The 17,361-nt window shown below is 51.6% G+C and overlaps 2 protein-coding genes and 1 long non-coding RNA gene across 3 annotated transcripts in view; 2 read left to right on the forward strand and 1 right to left on the reverse strand.

Annotated features, from left to right (window-relative positions):
• LOC116657654 (MICAL-like protein 1) overlaps window positions 1-17,361 on the reverse strand; it is a 33,706-nt gene that overhangs the window by 3,379 nt on the left and 12,966 nt on the right. The gene's annotated exons all lie outside the window — the stretch shown is intronic.
• IL9R (interleukin 9 receptor) lies at window positions 1,269-10,261 on the forward strand. Its single transcript, XM_032460718.1, has 8 exons — window positions 1,269-1,430; window positions 1,751-1,862; window positions 1,968-2,146; window positions 2,669-2,814; window positions 3,260-3,461; window positions 3,932-4,037; window positions 4,357-4,441; window positions 7,089-10,261. The coding sequence occupies exons 1-8, from the start codon at window positions 1,343-1,345 to the stop codon at window positions 7,584-7,586; spliced, it is 1,416 nt and encodes a 471-aa protein (XP_032316609.1). The 5' UTR covers window positions 1,269-1,342; the 3' UTR covers window positions 7,587-10,261.
• LOC116657576 lies at window positions 12,630-15,226 on the forward strand. Its single transcript, XR_004312734.1, has 3 exons — window positions 12,630-12,750; window positions 13,587-13,675; window positions 14,912-15,226. It is a non-coding gene; the product is annotated as an uncharacterized LOC116657576 (long non-coding RNA).

Here is a 17,361-nt window from a genome sequence, read left to right on the forward strand (position 1 = left end):
CTCGTGAGCCATCTGCCTATGTGTCGAGTCAGCCTCTGTCTGTGCTGGCCCCGTCCTGCACAGAGGCAGGGTCCCTCCAGCACTGGGGCAGTGACCATGCACTGTGCCGCCTGGGTCTGCTCTTAGCCGGGAAGTGGCTGCTGCATCCGAGCTTCCCCCAGATCCTGGTACCCTCTCTAATGCTGCCCTCACACCCCCGGAGTGAGCTGTTACCAGGCTGCCCTTCTCCATCCAGTAACTGCCATGGAGGGTAAACTCGCCGCAGCTTCATTCTAGGGAAGGATGAGGTCTTCCTGCCTGTTGATCTTAATGGAGTCCATCTTTGGGTACCCAGCCAGGCTTCTGGGAGCGGGGCTGGGGTTGGAGTTGTGTCTACCACCTGGGGAGTGTGTGCGGGCTCCTTGAGGACTTACGTGCTGTGGTCTGTGCACGTCTGTTGCTCTTTTGCTTCCTTATCACCCATCAGGCTTGCATAACCGGGCTGGCCCTGCTTCCTGCTGAGGAGCTATCGGTGCACCATCTGGAGCTGCTAATGGGTGATAGGACGTCAGCAGCCTCCTCACACTCAGGCGCTTCCTAACCACCCCACCCTCCACCCCAACCCCGTCTCCAGCTAACCTCTGGCTCCCCCAGGGACCTTGGGGCTGGTACTCCTGCACTAAGAGCCTTGCAGGGCACCTTGGGACAGGGGTGTGACAGTTGCATGGACTGTTGCATGGACACCCCACTGCCCCCCTCCTCCACGTCCCTGAGGCGGAACACTGGGATAGGTCTTTGTTTAAGGAGACAAGAGGGAGAGAGGACACGAGAAGGTAGCTGTGTGGCCCTGGTAGCGCCCTTGTCTGTGAACAGGGGCAGTCTCTCCACCTCCCCCAGCTGTTGTGGGGATTCAGGTGCATAATGCGCATGGCACAGTCGGCACAGGTATGGCACCAGAGCCCGACAGATCGTGCCCGTGGCTCATTGTTGCTGGTGAACCTGTTCCTTCAACCCTGCCTCCCCTGCAGGGTGTGGTCAGGACCCAGGGACAGGGATGGGATCTGGGCTTGCAGGGGGCAAAGTTGGACACATGGCTGATTCAGAGCCCAGAAACCTCAGGAGACCTAAATTTGAGGGCCCCCGAGTCTGAGCTTCAGTTTCTCATCGGTGCAGCTTGGACACTGGCGCCCAACCCCCTTCATGGGACAGGGTGAGGGTGTAGGTGGTGACCCACTCAGAGCACCTGCTCGGGTGCAATTCTTGCAGAAAGTGTCTCATGGGGAGGGTCGCATGGGGGGCACTCCTCACACAGAGCCCTTCAGCCCAGCCCCTTACAGATTGGACCCTCGAGAGCAAGGCCCTGATGCAAGACATGGGCACCTGGCTGCTGATCTGCACCTGCATCTGTGCCTGGGTCGGCCCGGGAGGCTCTGTCCCAGGGGAAGGAGGAGGTGAGGGCTGGAGCTGTGTCTGTGAGGCCTGTGGGCGGAGAGCTGGGGGGCAGGGCTGTCCTCTGTCAAACCCCCTGAGGAATGAATGATCTGAGCTGCACTGGGGCCTGTCTTCCTGAGGTCGGCTGGGACTTCAGCCCACCCCATCCTACGGGTCAGAGCCCATCTCCGTCCAGGTCTCCCAGCCCTGCCCTGGATAAACTCCCCTGGGCTCGTTCTCTGGGGACCACCCTGTCAGAGGATGTTAGCTGCCAGGCTCTCCCCTCCCCCAGCCCTGACCTGAAGCATCCACTGTGGATTCCCTGCATCACTGTTCCCAGGGCTGGGGGCTGGAACTTTCACCTGTCACTCCAACAACATCCTCAGGATTGACTGCCGCTGGTCCACCCCAGAGCTGGGCCAGGCTGCCGAGCCCTGGCTCCTCTTCACCAGGTGAGGTGGGAGGGCAGGGATGAGGGGAGGGTCCCGGTGATGGAAGCAGCAGCAGGGGCCAGGCTGGTTCAGTGGCCCCTTGGTGCCAACACACGCCCTTTCCAGCAACCACGCGCCAGGCAGCAAGCACAGGTGTGTCTTCCGGGGCAGTGTGTGCACCGTGCTGCTGCCCCCTGAGGAGGTGCTCGTGCCTTCTGACAACTTCAACATCACTTTCCACCGTCACTTCTCTGGGAAGGAGCAGGTCAGCGTGGTGGACCCACAGTACCTGCCCCGGAGACATGGTGAGGCCTGGGGTGGGGTGCCTTGGCTGCCAACATCCTGGCTACATGAGTCTGCAGCCCACGCTGCCCATGGCCCAGTGAATGCTCTTGGCTCCAGGGCCAGGAGCAGGGTAGGCCCCTAGGAGGGGAGGGCCCACAGGTTGCTAGAGGGGTAGGGTTTTGGAGGAGGATGAAGGTGCAGGGCTTTGAGTTGGCAGGGGCTGCAGTTTGAGTCACTTGAAATGTACTTTGGTCATAGCAAGAAGGACTTCAGTAAGACATTAGGAAAAACTTCCAGCAGCGGCTTATGAAAGAAAGGGAAGGCGAGATTTGAAACTCCCCTTGTCTGGCTGCCGGGGCTGGAGGAGAGTCATTGCTGTCGTGTACCCCCTGGGTCTTCTCAGGACCAGTCTCCCAGCGAGGCCCCTGTTCTGAGAGGGCCTGGACCACGCCTCTTCCTGCCCCTCCCCCTGGGAATCTCTCAGATCCCTGGTCCTGGGCGTGCTGACTGACACACCCTCACGTGGCTTCATTCCGTTCCAGTGAAGCTGGATCCTCCCTCTGACTTGCAGAGCAATGTCAGCTCTGACCACTGTGTGCTGACTTGGAGCATCAGTCCTGCCTTGGAGCCGCTGACCTCGCTCCTTAGCTACGAGCTGGCCTTCAAGAGGCAGGAAGAGGCCTGGGAGGTAACGCTTGGTCCTGCTACCCTGGGGGCCTCTCTCTCCCGGGAGCAGTGGCCCAGGGCCGCTCTTCATGCCACCTAGGGTGATGTCAACTTGGAACTATGAGGAGGGAAGGTGACCAGAGCCAAGGAGATGTGAGTGCAAGCGTGGTGAGTGTGACTGTGCACGTGTGTGTGCACACGGGTGTGTCTGTGCACGAGTGTGCCTGCGTGTGCGTTAATGTATGTGTGAGCGTTCCCAGGGTGTGCCTCCATGATGAGTGTATGCGTGTAGAGTGTGGTGAGCGTGTTTGTGCGTGCTCAGTGTGAGTGTGCATGCGGCTTGATGAATATAAGCGTGTGCCTGTGGGCGTGTGTAAGTATGCCCACACACATGGGTGTACCTGTTCTCGAGGGCTGACGGACCCAGTCTCACCCTCGGCATCTCCTAATTGTCCTCAACCCCATAGCGGGCTCAGCACAAGGGTCACATTGTCGGGGTGACCCGGCTTGACCTGGAAGCCGTCGAGTTGGACCCTGGTTCCACCTATGAGGCCAGGCTGCGTGTCCAGATGGCCACCGCGGAGGGCGAGGTGGTGGAGGAAGAGCGTTATGAGGGCCAGTGGAGCGAATGGAGCCAGCCCGTGTGCTTCCCCTCTCCCCAGAGACGAGGTGGGCACTTCCGCGCTGCTGCCCTTTGGGGGTCCAGGTTGGCCCTCCCTCCCCTGCTGGTCCTGCCCTTTCACCCTCCCGGAACCCCTCCCTGAGACAGTCATGACCCAGAGATGCCCTGAGGCGTGCAGAGAGGAATCGCCTGCCACACCTTCCCAGGAGCCTGCTGCTGGTGGCTGTTGCTGGGAGCAAGTGCAGCCCGGGGGCTGTCCGCCAGGCCTGGTGCTTCTGTCTCTGGAGCCTGGATGTGGCCTCGTTTCCTTAGTGGGAGCTGGGCTGACCTGGTGCCCTAGGTACTAGGAAGGCTCACTGACCTTGCAGATGGGAAGGGCGAGGCCCTGGGCGCATGGTTCACCCAAGGTGCTTTAGCAAGCGACACAAACCTTCAAGGCCTGTCATACACCACTCGTACGGGTGCCTTTGCCTCACGGGTTTGGAGGAACACAGCCCCGGGCTGTTCCTGCTCACAGGTCCCCCGACCCCAGCTTTGGGGCAGCCTGACAGCACCCTCGTTGCTGTGTGCATCTTCCTCCTGCTGACCAGCCTGACCTACCTGCTCTTCAAGCTGTCACCCAGGTCGGTAGCGGGGGGTGTATGTGGGAGGATGTGCCTGGGCATGAATGTGTTATCGTATGTGTCAGTGTGTGTCAGTGTGAGTGCGTGTGAGTGTGTGTGGTAGGCAGGGCACAGAGGGCCAAACCCACAACCCCTCCCCGCACAGTCCTGGATGGGGTTGGGTAGTCAAGCCTCTGCCCTGGACGTGGGGAGTTCCCAAGTTGCCAGGTGCGTGTGGGGGGCAGTGTGGCCCAAGAGAGCCCTGGACCCAAGGCACTGGGGCCAAGTCGCCTGAGGTTCTTGTCTCTGTAGGCCTCTGACTGTCCTCTCTTGGCCTCAGGATGAAGACAGCCTTGTACCGGGACGTGCCCTCCCCGGGGCCGTTCTTCCAGCCTCTCTACAATGTGCACAACGGGAACTTCCAGGTTTGTGACCCCCTGGCAGGGCAGGGGCTGGGGGCGGGGCAGGGGTTGCCCGGATCTCTGGCCTGCCCAGGATGTGGGCTTTCGGTGAGGGCTGGGGTCCTTTGTCAGTGCTTTGGGCGTTTTTGGTATATATGGTGGGTCTAAACTTATACGCTGTGACTCAGATGGGAAAAAAACCAGCTTTATTCTCAATTGCTGACTTCTTTTAGTTCTCATGTCTCTAATCCCATTTTTTGTTTTTGTTTGGTTTTTACTTTTTAATTTTATTTTTTATTGAATTATAGTTGATTTACAATGTTAGTTTCAGGTATACAGCAAAGTGATTCAGTTATTTTTATATATATATATATGTGTATATATATATATATGTGTGTGTATATATATATATATATATTCAGATTTTTCCATTATAGCCCATTATAAGAAGTTGAATATAGTTCCCTGTGCTATACAATAAGTCCTTGTTGTTTATCTGTTTTATATATGGACAGTGTGTATCTGTTAATCCCAAAGTGCTAACTTATCCTCCCCTTCTCTTCCCCTTTGGTAACCATAGTTTGTTTTCTATGTCTGTGAGTCTTTTTCTGGTTTGTAAATAAAATTTGTACCTTTTTTTAGATTACACATACAACTAATAGCATATAATATCTGTCTTCCTCTGGCTGACTTACTTCACTTAGTATGATCATCTCTAGGTCCATCCATGTTGCTGCAAGTGGCATTATTTCATTCTGTTTAAGGCTGAGTAATATTCCATTGTATATGATATACCAAATCTTCTTTTCTTGCCTTTTTAAAAACTTTATTCATTTATGTATTTATTTTACAGTATCATTTTTTAAATTGAAATATAGTCGATGTACAACAGTATATGTTACAGGTATACAATACAGTGATTCACAATTTTTAAAGGTTGTACTCCATTTATAGTTGTTATAAAATGGCTCTGTTCCCCATGGTGTACAGCACATCCTTGTAGCTTATTTTATACCTGACGGTTTGTGCCTCTTACTCCTCCGCCTCCACCTTGCCCCTCCCTGCCTCCATCTCCCCGCTGGTGACCACTAGTTCCTTCTCTACATCTGTGAGTCTGTTTCTTTTCTGTTATATTCACTAGTTTGTTTTTTTTTTTTTGTAGATTCCACATGTGATATCTTACAGTATTTGTCTTTCGATCTGACTAATTTCACTCAACATAATGCCCTCCGTGCACACCAGAAACTAATACAACATTTTAAATCAACTGTACTTCAGTTAAAAAGCAAGCAAACAAACAAACGACCCATTTAAAATATGGGCAGAAGAACTACTCTAATCCCATTGTTGATGGGGAAATAATGTGCAGGTTCTCGTGATGTCACCTCTGCCTCTTCTGGTTTGCCGCAGCCTTTTGAGGCAAACGGTCAGTTCACGGTGCCAACCTGGGGGCCCATCTGCAACAGCCATGCATCTGGTCCCTTATTCTCCGAAGGCGCCTGTGTCTGGTGGCCGTGGGGAGGGCCTCTTGTGCCTGTGCTCTTATGCCCGGGGCCCTCCCTGGTCCCTGGGCTACTCTGGTGGCCACTGTGGAGCGCTCGGCCCCTCCTGGCATTGTGACCAGTGAGCTGACTCTACGTGTCCCCATCGTAGTGCCCTGGGGGCTCTCACAGGCCCCGGGCAAGCTGAGAGCAACCCACGGGCGGGTCAGACCCTCCCTGCTGGCCTGTGGTTCCTGCTCCAGAGGCAGGAGGTGGCTGAGGAGAAGCTCTAGTGGGTGGTCTCCGGTTCCCACCCTCTCGGGTCCCTCCCTTTGGGCAAAGCCCAGGAGGCAGAGCTTCCCGGGGTCCACAGACCCGCTCTTCCCAGGCTCTCCCCTCCTGGCCCTGCATGGCTTCCTTCCGCCTGGCCCTTTTCTCTCGTAACAGGGAGTCTGGTTTTCAAGATTGTCATCCAGACAAAGAATTTGAAGCTTAAAGCTGAGCGCTTTGTCCAGGCTGTGTGGGGTAAAGGTTCTGATGGCCTGGACTGGTCATCTGCCCCCAGCCCCTTCTCTGTAGAAACATGGTACCTGCCAGGGGTGATTTAGATGTCTCAGGTGGCGTTCTGGAGCCACAAGGGGGCTCTCCAGGAGGCAGGGCTGTGATGGAAATTGTGGTCTGTGGTGCACTCGGTGCAGGCTCCCTGTCCCTCCTAGGGAGCAGTTTCCTTTTGGGGGGGTCCCTTGTGGCCCTACAGAGGGGTTCAGGTCTGCCGGCCTTGGATCTTAAGTGCCAGCCCCAACAGCATCTCCTGTCGTGTGTGGTGTGTGTGTCAGTGGGGGACAGGGCAAGGTGCCCAGTCTCTGACGCTGCTGGGAGGGCCTGGAGTGGCAATCAGCCCTCGGTCCCTGTCGCCCGGGTTCAGGCCGCCGTGGGCACCGGGCCCTGCGCTGGGGGAGTGGTGAGGGGCTTGAAGGGAATCGGGGTCCTGTACTGAGGCTGCACTGGTAGGTGGCGGGGAGTGGCGAAGACCAAATGTTTCAGGCAGAGGCACTGCTTGGCCTCTGGGTGTGGATGGCGGGATGTCGGGATGTCAGGAGAGCTTCCTGGAGAAGTGGGGGAGGCTGCTCCCATGATGAGCCCTGAACATGCTGCCTGAGGCCTTCCCTCCTCTCCATGCTCTGTTCTAGACCTGGATAGGGGCCCAGAGAGCCAGTCTACAGCCGAGCCAGGACCACGCTGGGGCCCCACGAGGAGCCTTGGAGTCCGGTGTCCGGGAGGCCATTGCTTTGCTCACCTATGACCCAGCGGATGCCTGGCAGTCAGGGGGCCTGGAAGAGGAGGAGGAGGCCAGCACCGGCCTCCCAGCAGATGTGCTGCCAGCAGGGCGTATGGAGTGGGGAGGGCAGCCGCCCGCCTACCTGCCGCAGGAGGACTGGGTCCCTGCAAGCCCTACCAGGCCAGCTCTCCCACGGCCCGAGGACAGTAGCAGCGACTACTGTGCCCTGGGCTGCTACGGGGGTGGCTACCCCTTGGCCTTCACAGGAAGCACACAGAGCTCGGAGCCTAGCCTGGCCTGGGCCTGTGGGCTTTCCTGTGACCAGCAGAGCCTGGATGCCTGGCCAGGAGGCAGCTGTGTGGGCATTAGTCACAATCAGAGGCAGGATGCTGGTGAACAGGCCACATGAGGCCCTCCTCCCCTTGGCAGACAGTCCCCACAGCGCTGCAGCAGGAACACGGACTGAAGTCGCTGGAGCTGACCCTGGACTGGCACTGGACCTCTGGTCGGGGGCCACCTACACAGTGGTCACACATCCGGTCTGGATGGAGGAAGGAGGGCTCTCCCCTCTCTGCCTCTCCGCGCGTGGGGCTCTGCTCTCAGCATCCTGCCAACCAGGCCCCCTGCCTACCACTTCCCTCCTTATTTCCTGGCTTAACCCCAGGCCCCTCTGAGAAGACGGGGGTCTGCCCCACAGCCTGTTCTACCATTCCCTCCTTAAAGGGCCAGCCTGGGCCAGTGGACACAGGTGGCATGCTGTGACCAGACCAAGTGTCATCTCTCTGTGTCTTCCTGAGGTACCTCCCCTACTGAAATGTTCCAGATTAATGGCTAGGGGAGGGCCTTGGAGGACATGTTGTGGGGGGGACAGTGTCTGGCTATTCCTGGGTTTTCTCGGCTCCAGGAATAGCAGGAGGGGAGGCCCCCTGCTCCTCCTTGTCCTCATCCTCCCGTGGGTCCCAGGAGGCTGAGAGCTGTGGCCAGAGCTCCCAGTCAGAGGCAGAAGTGACCACACAGCAGTGGCCTTGTTCAGTGAAGGGCCCTGCCGCCACCCCGCACCCCATGGTCTGGATAGAAGGGGGACAGAGCAGAGGGCGCCTGTATCTGTCTCCTATGGCGGCCGTAACATCGTAACCACAAACTAGCTGGCTGAGAACAATACAAATTTGTTGCCTCCGCACTGCTCCAGTCCTGACAAGGCGGGTGTGTGTGTGTGTGTGTGTGTGTGTGTGTATGTGTGTCTGAATCCCTTCTTTTTATAGCAACATAATCATAGTAGATGGGGGCTGACCTGATGACTTACTTTATCTTGACTTGATCATCTGCAAAGACCCTGTTTCCATGTAAGGTCATTTTCACACGGACTAGAGGTTAAGACCTCAGCATATGAATTTCTGGGGAGCACAGTTCAACTCAACAGTGTCCCTGCCTCTGCCAGCCCTTCTGGCTAGCCCAAGGGACTGTGGCCCCTCCCGGGGCAACCCCATCACTCTTGCTGAGGGCCCCAGGCAGAAGGTCCTCTCCCTCTGGCTGCCGGACTTGAGTCTGGTATGGGGGTCACTGCCCAGTGAGGGCTGGCATGAGTTTGTTCTGGGGTTGGACGTGATGACACTTGAAGACAGGATGCAATGGAGGCCTCTCTCTCTCTGGGTGCTGAGCCAGAGAGGGTACCTCTTTGGAGGGGCTCCAGGGTCCCCTGTGGCCTGGGCAGAATGGGACTTGCAGCCCCAGGCCCCCAAAGGCAATGGTCTCTTCTGGCTCAAACAGGCATCCCCTCCCCTCTGTGTGGCTGCGGAGCCCTGAGGTTTGGTGGGGAGCCTCAGCAGAGCCGGGTCCTGGTCAGCAAGGACGAGCAGGACCCAGAATGTATCTTTAGTACCCAGAGAGTGGGGGGGTGTGGACGGAAGTGAGGCACAGGCATCCTCAGCTCTCACCAAGTGTAAAAATACTAAGCGTGCGTCCACTTCCTGGAGCCGCACCTGGAAGCCCCCGGCTGGTGTATTTATAACAGCATCTGTCTCCTACCTCTTCACGTGGGGCCTGCGTCCCCTGTGGGATCAGACAGCTGGGACACCTCTTCTGTGTGGCCAGGGACCCTGTTCACTTGATTCACACACTTTGTCCTGGGGGCATCTGAGTGTGAAGCCACTTACAGGCTGTGTGACTGTGGGTGACCATGCTGCCCCTCAGTACGCGGGACCCCCTCAAGTGTCTGTGAGTTCATCTAGGCCAGAAGCCTGCACACCGCGCTGCTCGGAAGACACTAATTTCCCCCTACTCAGATGGGGCAACCCTTGGAAACCGTGTGCTGAGATCTGGTTTAAGGCAGAGCAAGGTTCGAAAGATCCTGTGAGTCCTGGTGAAGGGGTTGCTCATTGCTGGGCATCTAGGAAGAAGTCAGAGAGAAGGGGGCCTGGGGGTCGACTTAGGGAGCTACTGGTGGCGAGGAATGGAGTGGACAGTGTGGCTGGAGCCCACGTGTCTAAATTGTGGCTGGCCAGGCCCCAGGCAGCGGCTGGCTGGTGGGAGGCCTTAGGGCCAGGGTGAGGGAGGGTGAGGGAAGGGAACTCACCCCAGTCAGGGCATGCTTTCTTTTTCTTTGGTTTTCAATGAGGTCAGATTCACATAATACAAAATTAACTATATCTGAATTGTATGATTTGGTGACATTTAGTACGTGAATGACATTTGAAACCAGCACCTCTGTCTAGTTCCAAGACATCCTCATTCTCCAGAAGGAGACCCTGCCCCTCCCACCCTCCCTCTGACCTCGGCGACCACTGGCTGCTTTCTGTCTCTGGATTTACCACTTGTGGACGTTTGATAGAAGTGGAATCACACAGTACGTGGCCTTCCATGTTCATTTTTTTTCTCTTAACGTAGTGTTTTTGAGGCTCATCCACATTGTAGTGTCAGTACCTCAGTTCTTTTTTGTGGCTGAATTATTACGCCAGTGTGTGGATGGACTACGTTTTGTTTATCCATTCATCTTGAGGTGGATGTTTGGGTTATTTCCACCTTTTCACTCGTTTTTTTTTTTTAACATTTTTATTGATTTATAATCATTTTACAATGTTGTGTCAAATTCCAGTGTAGAGCACAAATTTTCAGTTATACACGAACATATATATATTCATTATCAGTTTTTTCTCTGTGAGCTACCATAAGATCTTGTGTATGTTTCCCTGTGCTATACAGTATAATCTTGTTTATCTATTCTACAATTTTGAAATCCCAGTCTATCCCTTCCCATCCCCCGCCCACTTGGCAACCACAAGTTTGTATTCTATGTCTATGAGTCTATTTCTGTTTTGTATTTATGCTTTTTTTTTTTTAAGATTCCACATATGCGCGATCTCATATGGTATTTTTTTTTTCTCTTTCTGGCTTACTTCACTTAGAATGATTCTCCAGGAGCATCCACGTTGCTGCAAATCCTTTTCACTCTTGAGAACAGTGCTGCTCTGAACATTCCTGTAAAACTTTTTGTTTGAATATCTGTTTTCAGTTCTTTTGTGTATATTCCTAGGGGTGGCCTTTCTAGGTTATAAGTTAATTCTATGTTTATCTTTTTGAGGATCTGTCAAACTGTCTTCCACAGTGGCTGCAAAATTTCACATTTCCATCAGTAATATACTAGGGTTCCAATTTCTCCCTATCTTTGCCAACTTATTACGTCCATTTTTTTGATAACAGCTATTCTAACAGATGTGAAATGACCCCTCCCTGTGATTTTGATCTGCAGGTCCCTGACGGCTAGTAATATTGTGTGATCTGTGTATCTTCTTTGGAGAAAAAGTCTGCTCAAGTCCTTTGTCCATTTTAAATTTGGTTTATTTACCTTTTTGTTGTTGAGTTGTAAGAGCACTTTATATATTCTGGAGACAAGACCTCTTATCAGACATACGATTTGCAAATATTTTCTCCCATTCTGTTCGTTATCTTTTTAACTTTCTTGATAGTGTCCTTTGAAGCACAAAAGTTTTATATTTTGATGAAGCCTAATTTATTTATATTTTTGTTTTATTGCCTGTGTTTTTGGTGCCATACCCAAGAAATCATTGCCAAGTCCAATGCCAGTAAACACATAAAAAGATATTCAATGGCTGTCCCATTAGGCACCCCACCAGCAGTGAATGAAAGTTCCTGTTATAACTGCTAATTAACAAAACTTAATTCAATACAGATTTTATTCATTTCCAAAGTTAATTTAAGTCAGCATTTTTTGCTCCACCATCGAGTTTTGTCCATACATTTCTTTTTTTTCCCCATACATTTCTAATACAGTTAGATTCTGTGTCACATTGCATATTCCATCCTGTGACACTCCTTAATCCATATTCTGGTCCCCTTGACATGGATGTACCCCAGTTTGCTTATGCATTCATCTATTAAAGGACATCCTGATTTCTTCAAGTTTTTACCCACCGTGAGTAAAGCTGCTGTGCATAATTACAGCCTTGTTTGCATTTGGACATAAGTTTTCAAAGCATTTGCTGGAAGCAAGATTGTTGGATCCCAAGGTGAGAATTGTTTAGCTTTGGGGGAAACTGCCCACCTGTCTTATAAAGTGGCTGTACGTGCATTCCACCAGCAATGAAGGAGAGTTCTTGTTCCTCACCACCAGCAACTGGTATTTTCATATTTTTGGAGTTTAGCAGTTCTAATAGGTGTGCTGTGATATCTCGTGATTTTAATTTGTAATTCCTTAATAGTGCAGGATGTTGAGCGTATCTGTATGTCTTCTTTGGCCAGGCACCCGTTCAGATCTTTACCCATTTCATTTTTATGGGGTTGTTTTAGAGTTCTTTGTATATTTTGAGTCCAAATCCTTTATCAGATATGTGCTTCACAAATATTTTTCTCTCAGTTTGTGGCTTGTCTTTTGGTTTTTTGAATAACGTCTTTCCTAGAGTAGAAATCTTTAATTTTGTAAAGTCTGTTATATTCCTTGTTTTCCTGTTTTAAGTTGGCTTTCTGTGTTGTGTGATAAAACTCAAAGCTCACTCTCTACATGACTGAACCCAAGGTCATGTAAATGTTCTTCTACGTTTACCTCTATAATTTCAATAGTTCTGCATTTAAAATTTGTCTATCGATAATTTTGAGTGAGTTCGGTATAAGTCATAAGGCTTATGGCTACACTCACTTCATTCCATACGGTCTCCCATTAATTGTTCCTTAACTATTTTTGGAGACGTTAAGGGACATTGTCTCCATTTCAGTTTGAATTTCCAGTTTAATGGATTCAGCACTTCTGCCAGCAGGGGGCAATGTCTCCACTGGACTGTGAACTTGGCCCTGCTCTCTCTGCATTGACCACAGGGTGGCGCTGAGCCTGCACCTCTTACCCATGTGGCTTCCACCATGGACTTGGCTCTCTGCCGAGAGGAGCTGTCTCCTCAGGCCCCACCATGGCTGCGCTTTGGGGAAAAACTGCAGGTCAGCGTCTATGCAACAGGAACTCAGTCTCCTTAGGATTCTGGGGCTGTGGCTTCAGGACAAGGCGGGGCTGCGTCCATGCTGACAGAAGCTGGATTTCCTGATGACCCCGGTGCTTCCAGGAGGAAAAGGTGAGGACAAGTGGGGAGAAGCTCCCTGTGTGCAGCTGACTGCTGGGGGGGTCGGGTGAGTCCATCTTCAGACGACCCAGGTGGGCTTGGTGTGGAAAACTGGGGTTTTATCTGTTTTGTGTCTGGTGTAGACAGCACGTGGCATGTGGTGTCCTCTTTTCCCAGCATTGCCTGCTGACGGCGCTGTCCTTCCCCTTGGGGTGTTCCGGCCACATATGTGTAGGTTTATTTCTGGGCTCTGTGTTCTGTTCCTCTGCTCCACGTGCCTGTTTTCATCCCAGTTTCACACTGTTTTGGTGACTGTAGCTTCGTATTGTAGTGTGAAGTCAGGAGATGCCTCCAGCCTGTTCTTTCTTAGGCCACTTTGGCTATTCGGGGTCCTTTGTGGTTCCACACAAATATTAGGGTGATTCGCTCTATTTCTGTGAAAAATGCCATTGGGATTTTGATAGGGATTGTATTCACTGTGTACAGTCCTTAGGGTATAATGGACATTGTAACAAAATTAATTCTTCCATCCATGAGTTCGGGGTATCTTTCCATTTATTTGTGTCTTTTTCAATTTCTTCATCAATGTCTCAAAGTATTCAGCGTGCAGGGCTTTCATGGCCTTAGTTAAATTTACTCCTAGGTATTTTGTTCTTTTTGATGCAATTATAAATAGGACTGTTTTCTTTCTCTTTCTGATGGTTCATTATTAGTGTTTAGAAATGCAGATGATTTCTGTGTATTGATTCTGAAACTTCTGAATTCATTTATTATTTCTGATTGGTTTGTGGTAGAATGATGTGAAAAATTGGAATTAAAAAAAATACCACTGTTTCTACCACACCCAGGTCATCCACAGCACAGAAGAGAGTGGATCCTCGTAAAGCCTTTCCACAGTGCCTCTAAACTGTGTGGAGCTTGGGTGAACTGGATCTGGGTAAGGCTTGGCTTCTGTGTGGAAATCTGCTGTTTTCTTAGCGTTTCTGGCATGGTATTGACATGGTGTCTTGAAAAGTAATTTACTTTCCAGTAATTTCAAACGTACAGACTAACTCTACCTCCATAAAAGCAAGTCTTGTATGTTGATGAAATATATTCCTGGATAGAAATATTGATGTTACTGGAAATGGAAGTGGTTTCATGAATTATTTTTCAGATTATTTATTGTGAGTGTATACAAAAAAGATAGACTGTTATGAATATGTAACTTCGCTGCATTAGTTGATTAGCTTAAATATTTTTGTGTTGATTATAGTAAGTTTTATATATGAGAGGATGTGATCTGAGTTCCCTGAATAGACACAGTTTTCTTTTTTTCCATTTACACACGTATGGCTTTTTTTCTCAAAACTGGGTAGAACTTCCAGTGTACTGTAACAGCGGTGAAGGCCAGGTGTCAGGCTTTGCTCCTAACTCAAGAATTAAATCCTTCTGTCTTTAACATTGAACATGTTTGCCCTAGCTTTGTGTACTACTATTTCCATATTGAACTAGACCAGGGTCACACAGAGCTCAGGAGTTGAGCTGGACATTGTGTTTCTGGCCCCCTCCTCCCCCATCCTGGGCGTAATGTGGTATGGTATCTGTATCTTCTCTGGCCAGGTGTCCATTCAGATCTTTCCCTATTTGGAATAGGGTTGTTTGCGTTAGAGTTCTTTGCATATTTTGAGACAAAATCTTTCTGAGACATGTGTTTGCAAATAATTTTACTTCTAGTGTGTACTTGTATTCCGATGTCCTGAACAACATCTCTCACAGAGTAGAAACATTTCATTTGATCAAGTCCATGGTATTGCTTATTTTCCTTTGTAGACTGCCTTTTTGTGTCGTGTGTTGAAACTCAAAGCTTAGGTTCTACGTGACCAAATCCGAGATTATGTTGACTTTCTTCTATGTTTTCTTCTATATTTTATGGAGTTTTGCATGTCAAATTTGTCTCTAAAAACGTTTGAGGGAATGTGGTATAAGATAAGGTTTGCAGCCTCATTCACTGCATTCCATGTGATCAGCAGTGAATGGTTCCTTAACTATTTTAAAGAAGTTATGGGATGGTTGGCTTTCCTTCAGTTTGAATTTCCAAAGCTGAGTGGACCCGGCAGGCGCACTAGCAGGGGGCATGGTCTCCAGTGAAGTGCGAGCAAGGCCTGACCTGCACTTTTCCAACTGACTGCAGGGCGACGCTGAGCCCACCTCTCTGAAACACTGCATGGTGGTTCCACCTGGGGCCTGGCCCTGCGTGCAGCTGAAAGCAGCTCTGCCTCCTCCGGACAGCCTGGGCTTGGGCTTTGCCCAATGCAGAATCTCAGCATCTAGGCTGGAAATCAAATGACAGCATGAAATTCTAGCTGGACACCAGGCCGCCTGCACACATTGAGACTGAGACCTACCCTCTCCTGCTTAAAAGCATAGATTGGCGTGTTGCGCAGCCAAGTTCGAGCAGAGCTAGCACCAAGTTAAGACCTCCTGGGTGTTCTCAGAGCCTCTGAGAGAGACCTGAAATCAGAACAGCTTTCTCAGTCAGTGTTTCCGTGTTCTCTCCCGTCACATCTGTCAGCACCCTCCCCACCCCCGAAATCACATCACAGACAACTCTGGCAAACACTACTGTGGGAGTGAAGACCTTGCTCTGGAACCAGATGTGGGTTCTGGCTGTGTGACTTGGCCAAGCTGCTGTCCCTCTCTGTGCCTCTGCTTCCTGCTATCAGACGGAATAATTACACCTTTCCCAGTGGGGTGTTAGGAATTAGAGTGAGGTTATGCAGGCAAAGAGCTGGGCACCCGGTAAGTCTCACAAAAGTTCATGATTAGAGTTGTTACAGAGACTTTCTGATCATTGTCCAACGCCAACTTTGTTCTTTTCTTTAAACAAAGGAAGAAACAAAGACCAGAGAGGGAAAGCACCTTGGCCAATGTCACACAGCCAGCCAGCGATAATCAAGATTAGCAGTCAGTCCCCTGTCTCCATCAAAGATCCTTGTATACCAACTCCACAGTGGGACCTGAGCAGCTAAGAGCCCAAAAGTTTCATTCCACCCACACTCAAGTACTTACTGTGTGCCAGGCCCAGTACTGCACACAGACACAGCCTTGCCCTCTGAGAGTTTACCACTAGACTGGGAGGGAACCAGCATTTACAGAAACAGTCATGAGACTGAGGCAGGCATGACCAAGGGAGCCTCCTGACTGGCTGGGTGGGGACGGGGGTGGTCAGTGAAGGCTTCCTGGAGGAGGTGGTGGTGGCTGGGATCTGAAGGATGAAGAGGAGTCTAGGGTTTGTGGGCAGAAGGCTCCAGTGAGGAAAGGCCACAAAAGAGGCAGGTCCTAGACATGTCCCTTGGGGTGTGGCCAGGGCAGGGCTCTTGACCCTCAAGCAGAGGGGGCTACCAGCTCTTCAGAGTGGAATTCCTCAAATCAAGGCCTGGGACGCACCTACTGTGACATGAAACATTAAGATTCCCAAGCCCTAACCCAGACCCTCTGAATCTGGATCTCCAGGGCAGGACCCAAGAAGCTGTATTATTATTGCTGTTATTTTTACAGGCTCCCCAGGGGACCCTGCCTCCCTCCAGGGTTTCAGGGCCAACAATGCAGGTATACGGGAGTCGGGGGGAGTCAGAGAGGTGTGCACAAACAGGCCAGCAAACAGAAGCTGTGAGTCTGTCCAGCCATGTCCCAAAACTTGGCTGAGCATCTGCCATGTGCCAGGCCTGGACACACAGGAACTGGGGGAGGGGAAGTGGGAAGGAGGGGAGTCTTAGGGAACAAGACCCAGGACACACCCTCTGCAAAGTCAACCAAAGAGGGAGTCTTTCTCAAAGTGGGGTCCCAGGAACCCCAGTCCTATAAATTACCCCTGAAATGAAGGCTTTGTCAGTCAAGGTGGTTAGGAAAACCCAACCCCTCAATACGTTCATGAGCCAATAAAGGCTCTGAGAAGTCCTGCAGTGGAGAAAGCTGGTATTTAGTGGAGTGTCCAGGAAGGCTCAGAAATGGACGTTGTTGATGGAGGATCTGAGTGAGGCGAGGTAAGGCTGCCAGGTCATGGGCCGACCCCATCGCCCGCATCCCAGGCTGGGCAGACCCCATGGGGACTGTGAGCACTTCTGCCCCTCAGCCCTACCCCAGCCACTCACCATCAGCCTGGCCTCACCAGTCAGACGTGGTGAGTCTCAACCAAAAAATTTAACCCATGATGGTTTGGGCCACAACTGGGAACCTGCAGGGTGGGTCAGGTGGGGGACTTTGCTCCTCTGGAGCTCATACCGGCTCCACCTCAGGGCAAGGCCAGTGCCCAAACCAGCTGGGTGGGGCAGGTTTGAGAAAGCGCCTTCTGGATCCCTCCCTGGCCCGCCTGTTATTCTAGCTGAAGCCCAGCACCAGAAGGGACCCGGGGTGAGGGGACAGCCAGCCCCAGGGACCTGGTAGTCCTGCTGGAGAACAAAGGACAGCTCAGCAGGAGCTTATGGTCAGACAGGCGTGGGTTCCAAGTCCTGTTAGGCCACTTACTGCTTGGACCATCCCAGGCAAGCACCTCACCCTCAAGATGCCTCAGTCTCTCTATCTGTCACCTGAGGGCGATGGCAGAGACATCATGGTAATTTGACACTTACTGCACACACCTCA

The sequence above is a fragment of the Camelus ferus genome, chromosome 18 (genome assembly GCF_009834535.1).
Source record: "Camelus ferus isolate YT-003-E chromosome 18, BCGSAC_Cfer_1.0, whole genome shotgun sequence".
Taxonomy (NCBI): Eukaryota; Metazoa; Chordata; class Mammalia; order Artiodactyla; family Camelidae; genus Camelus; species Camelus ferus.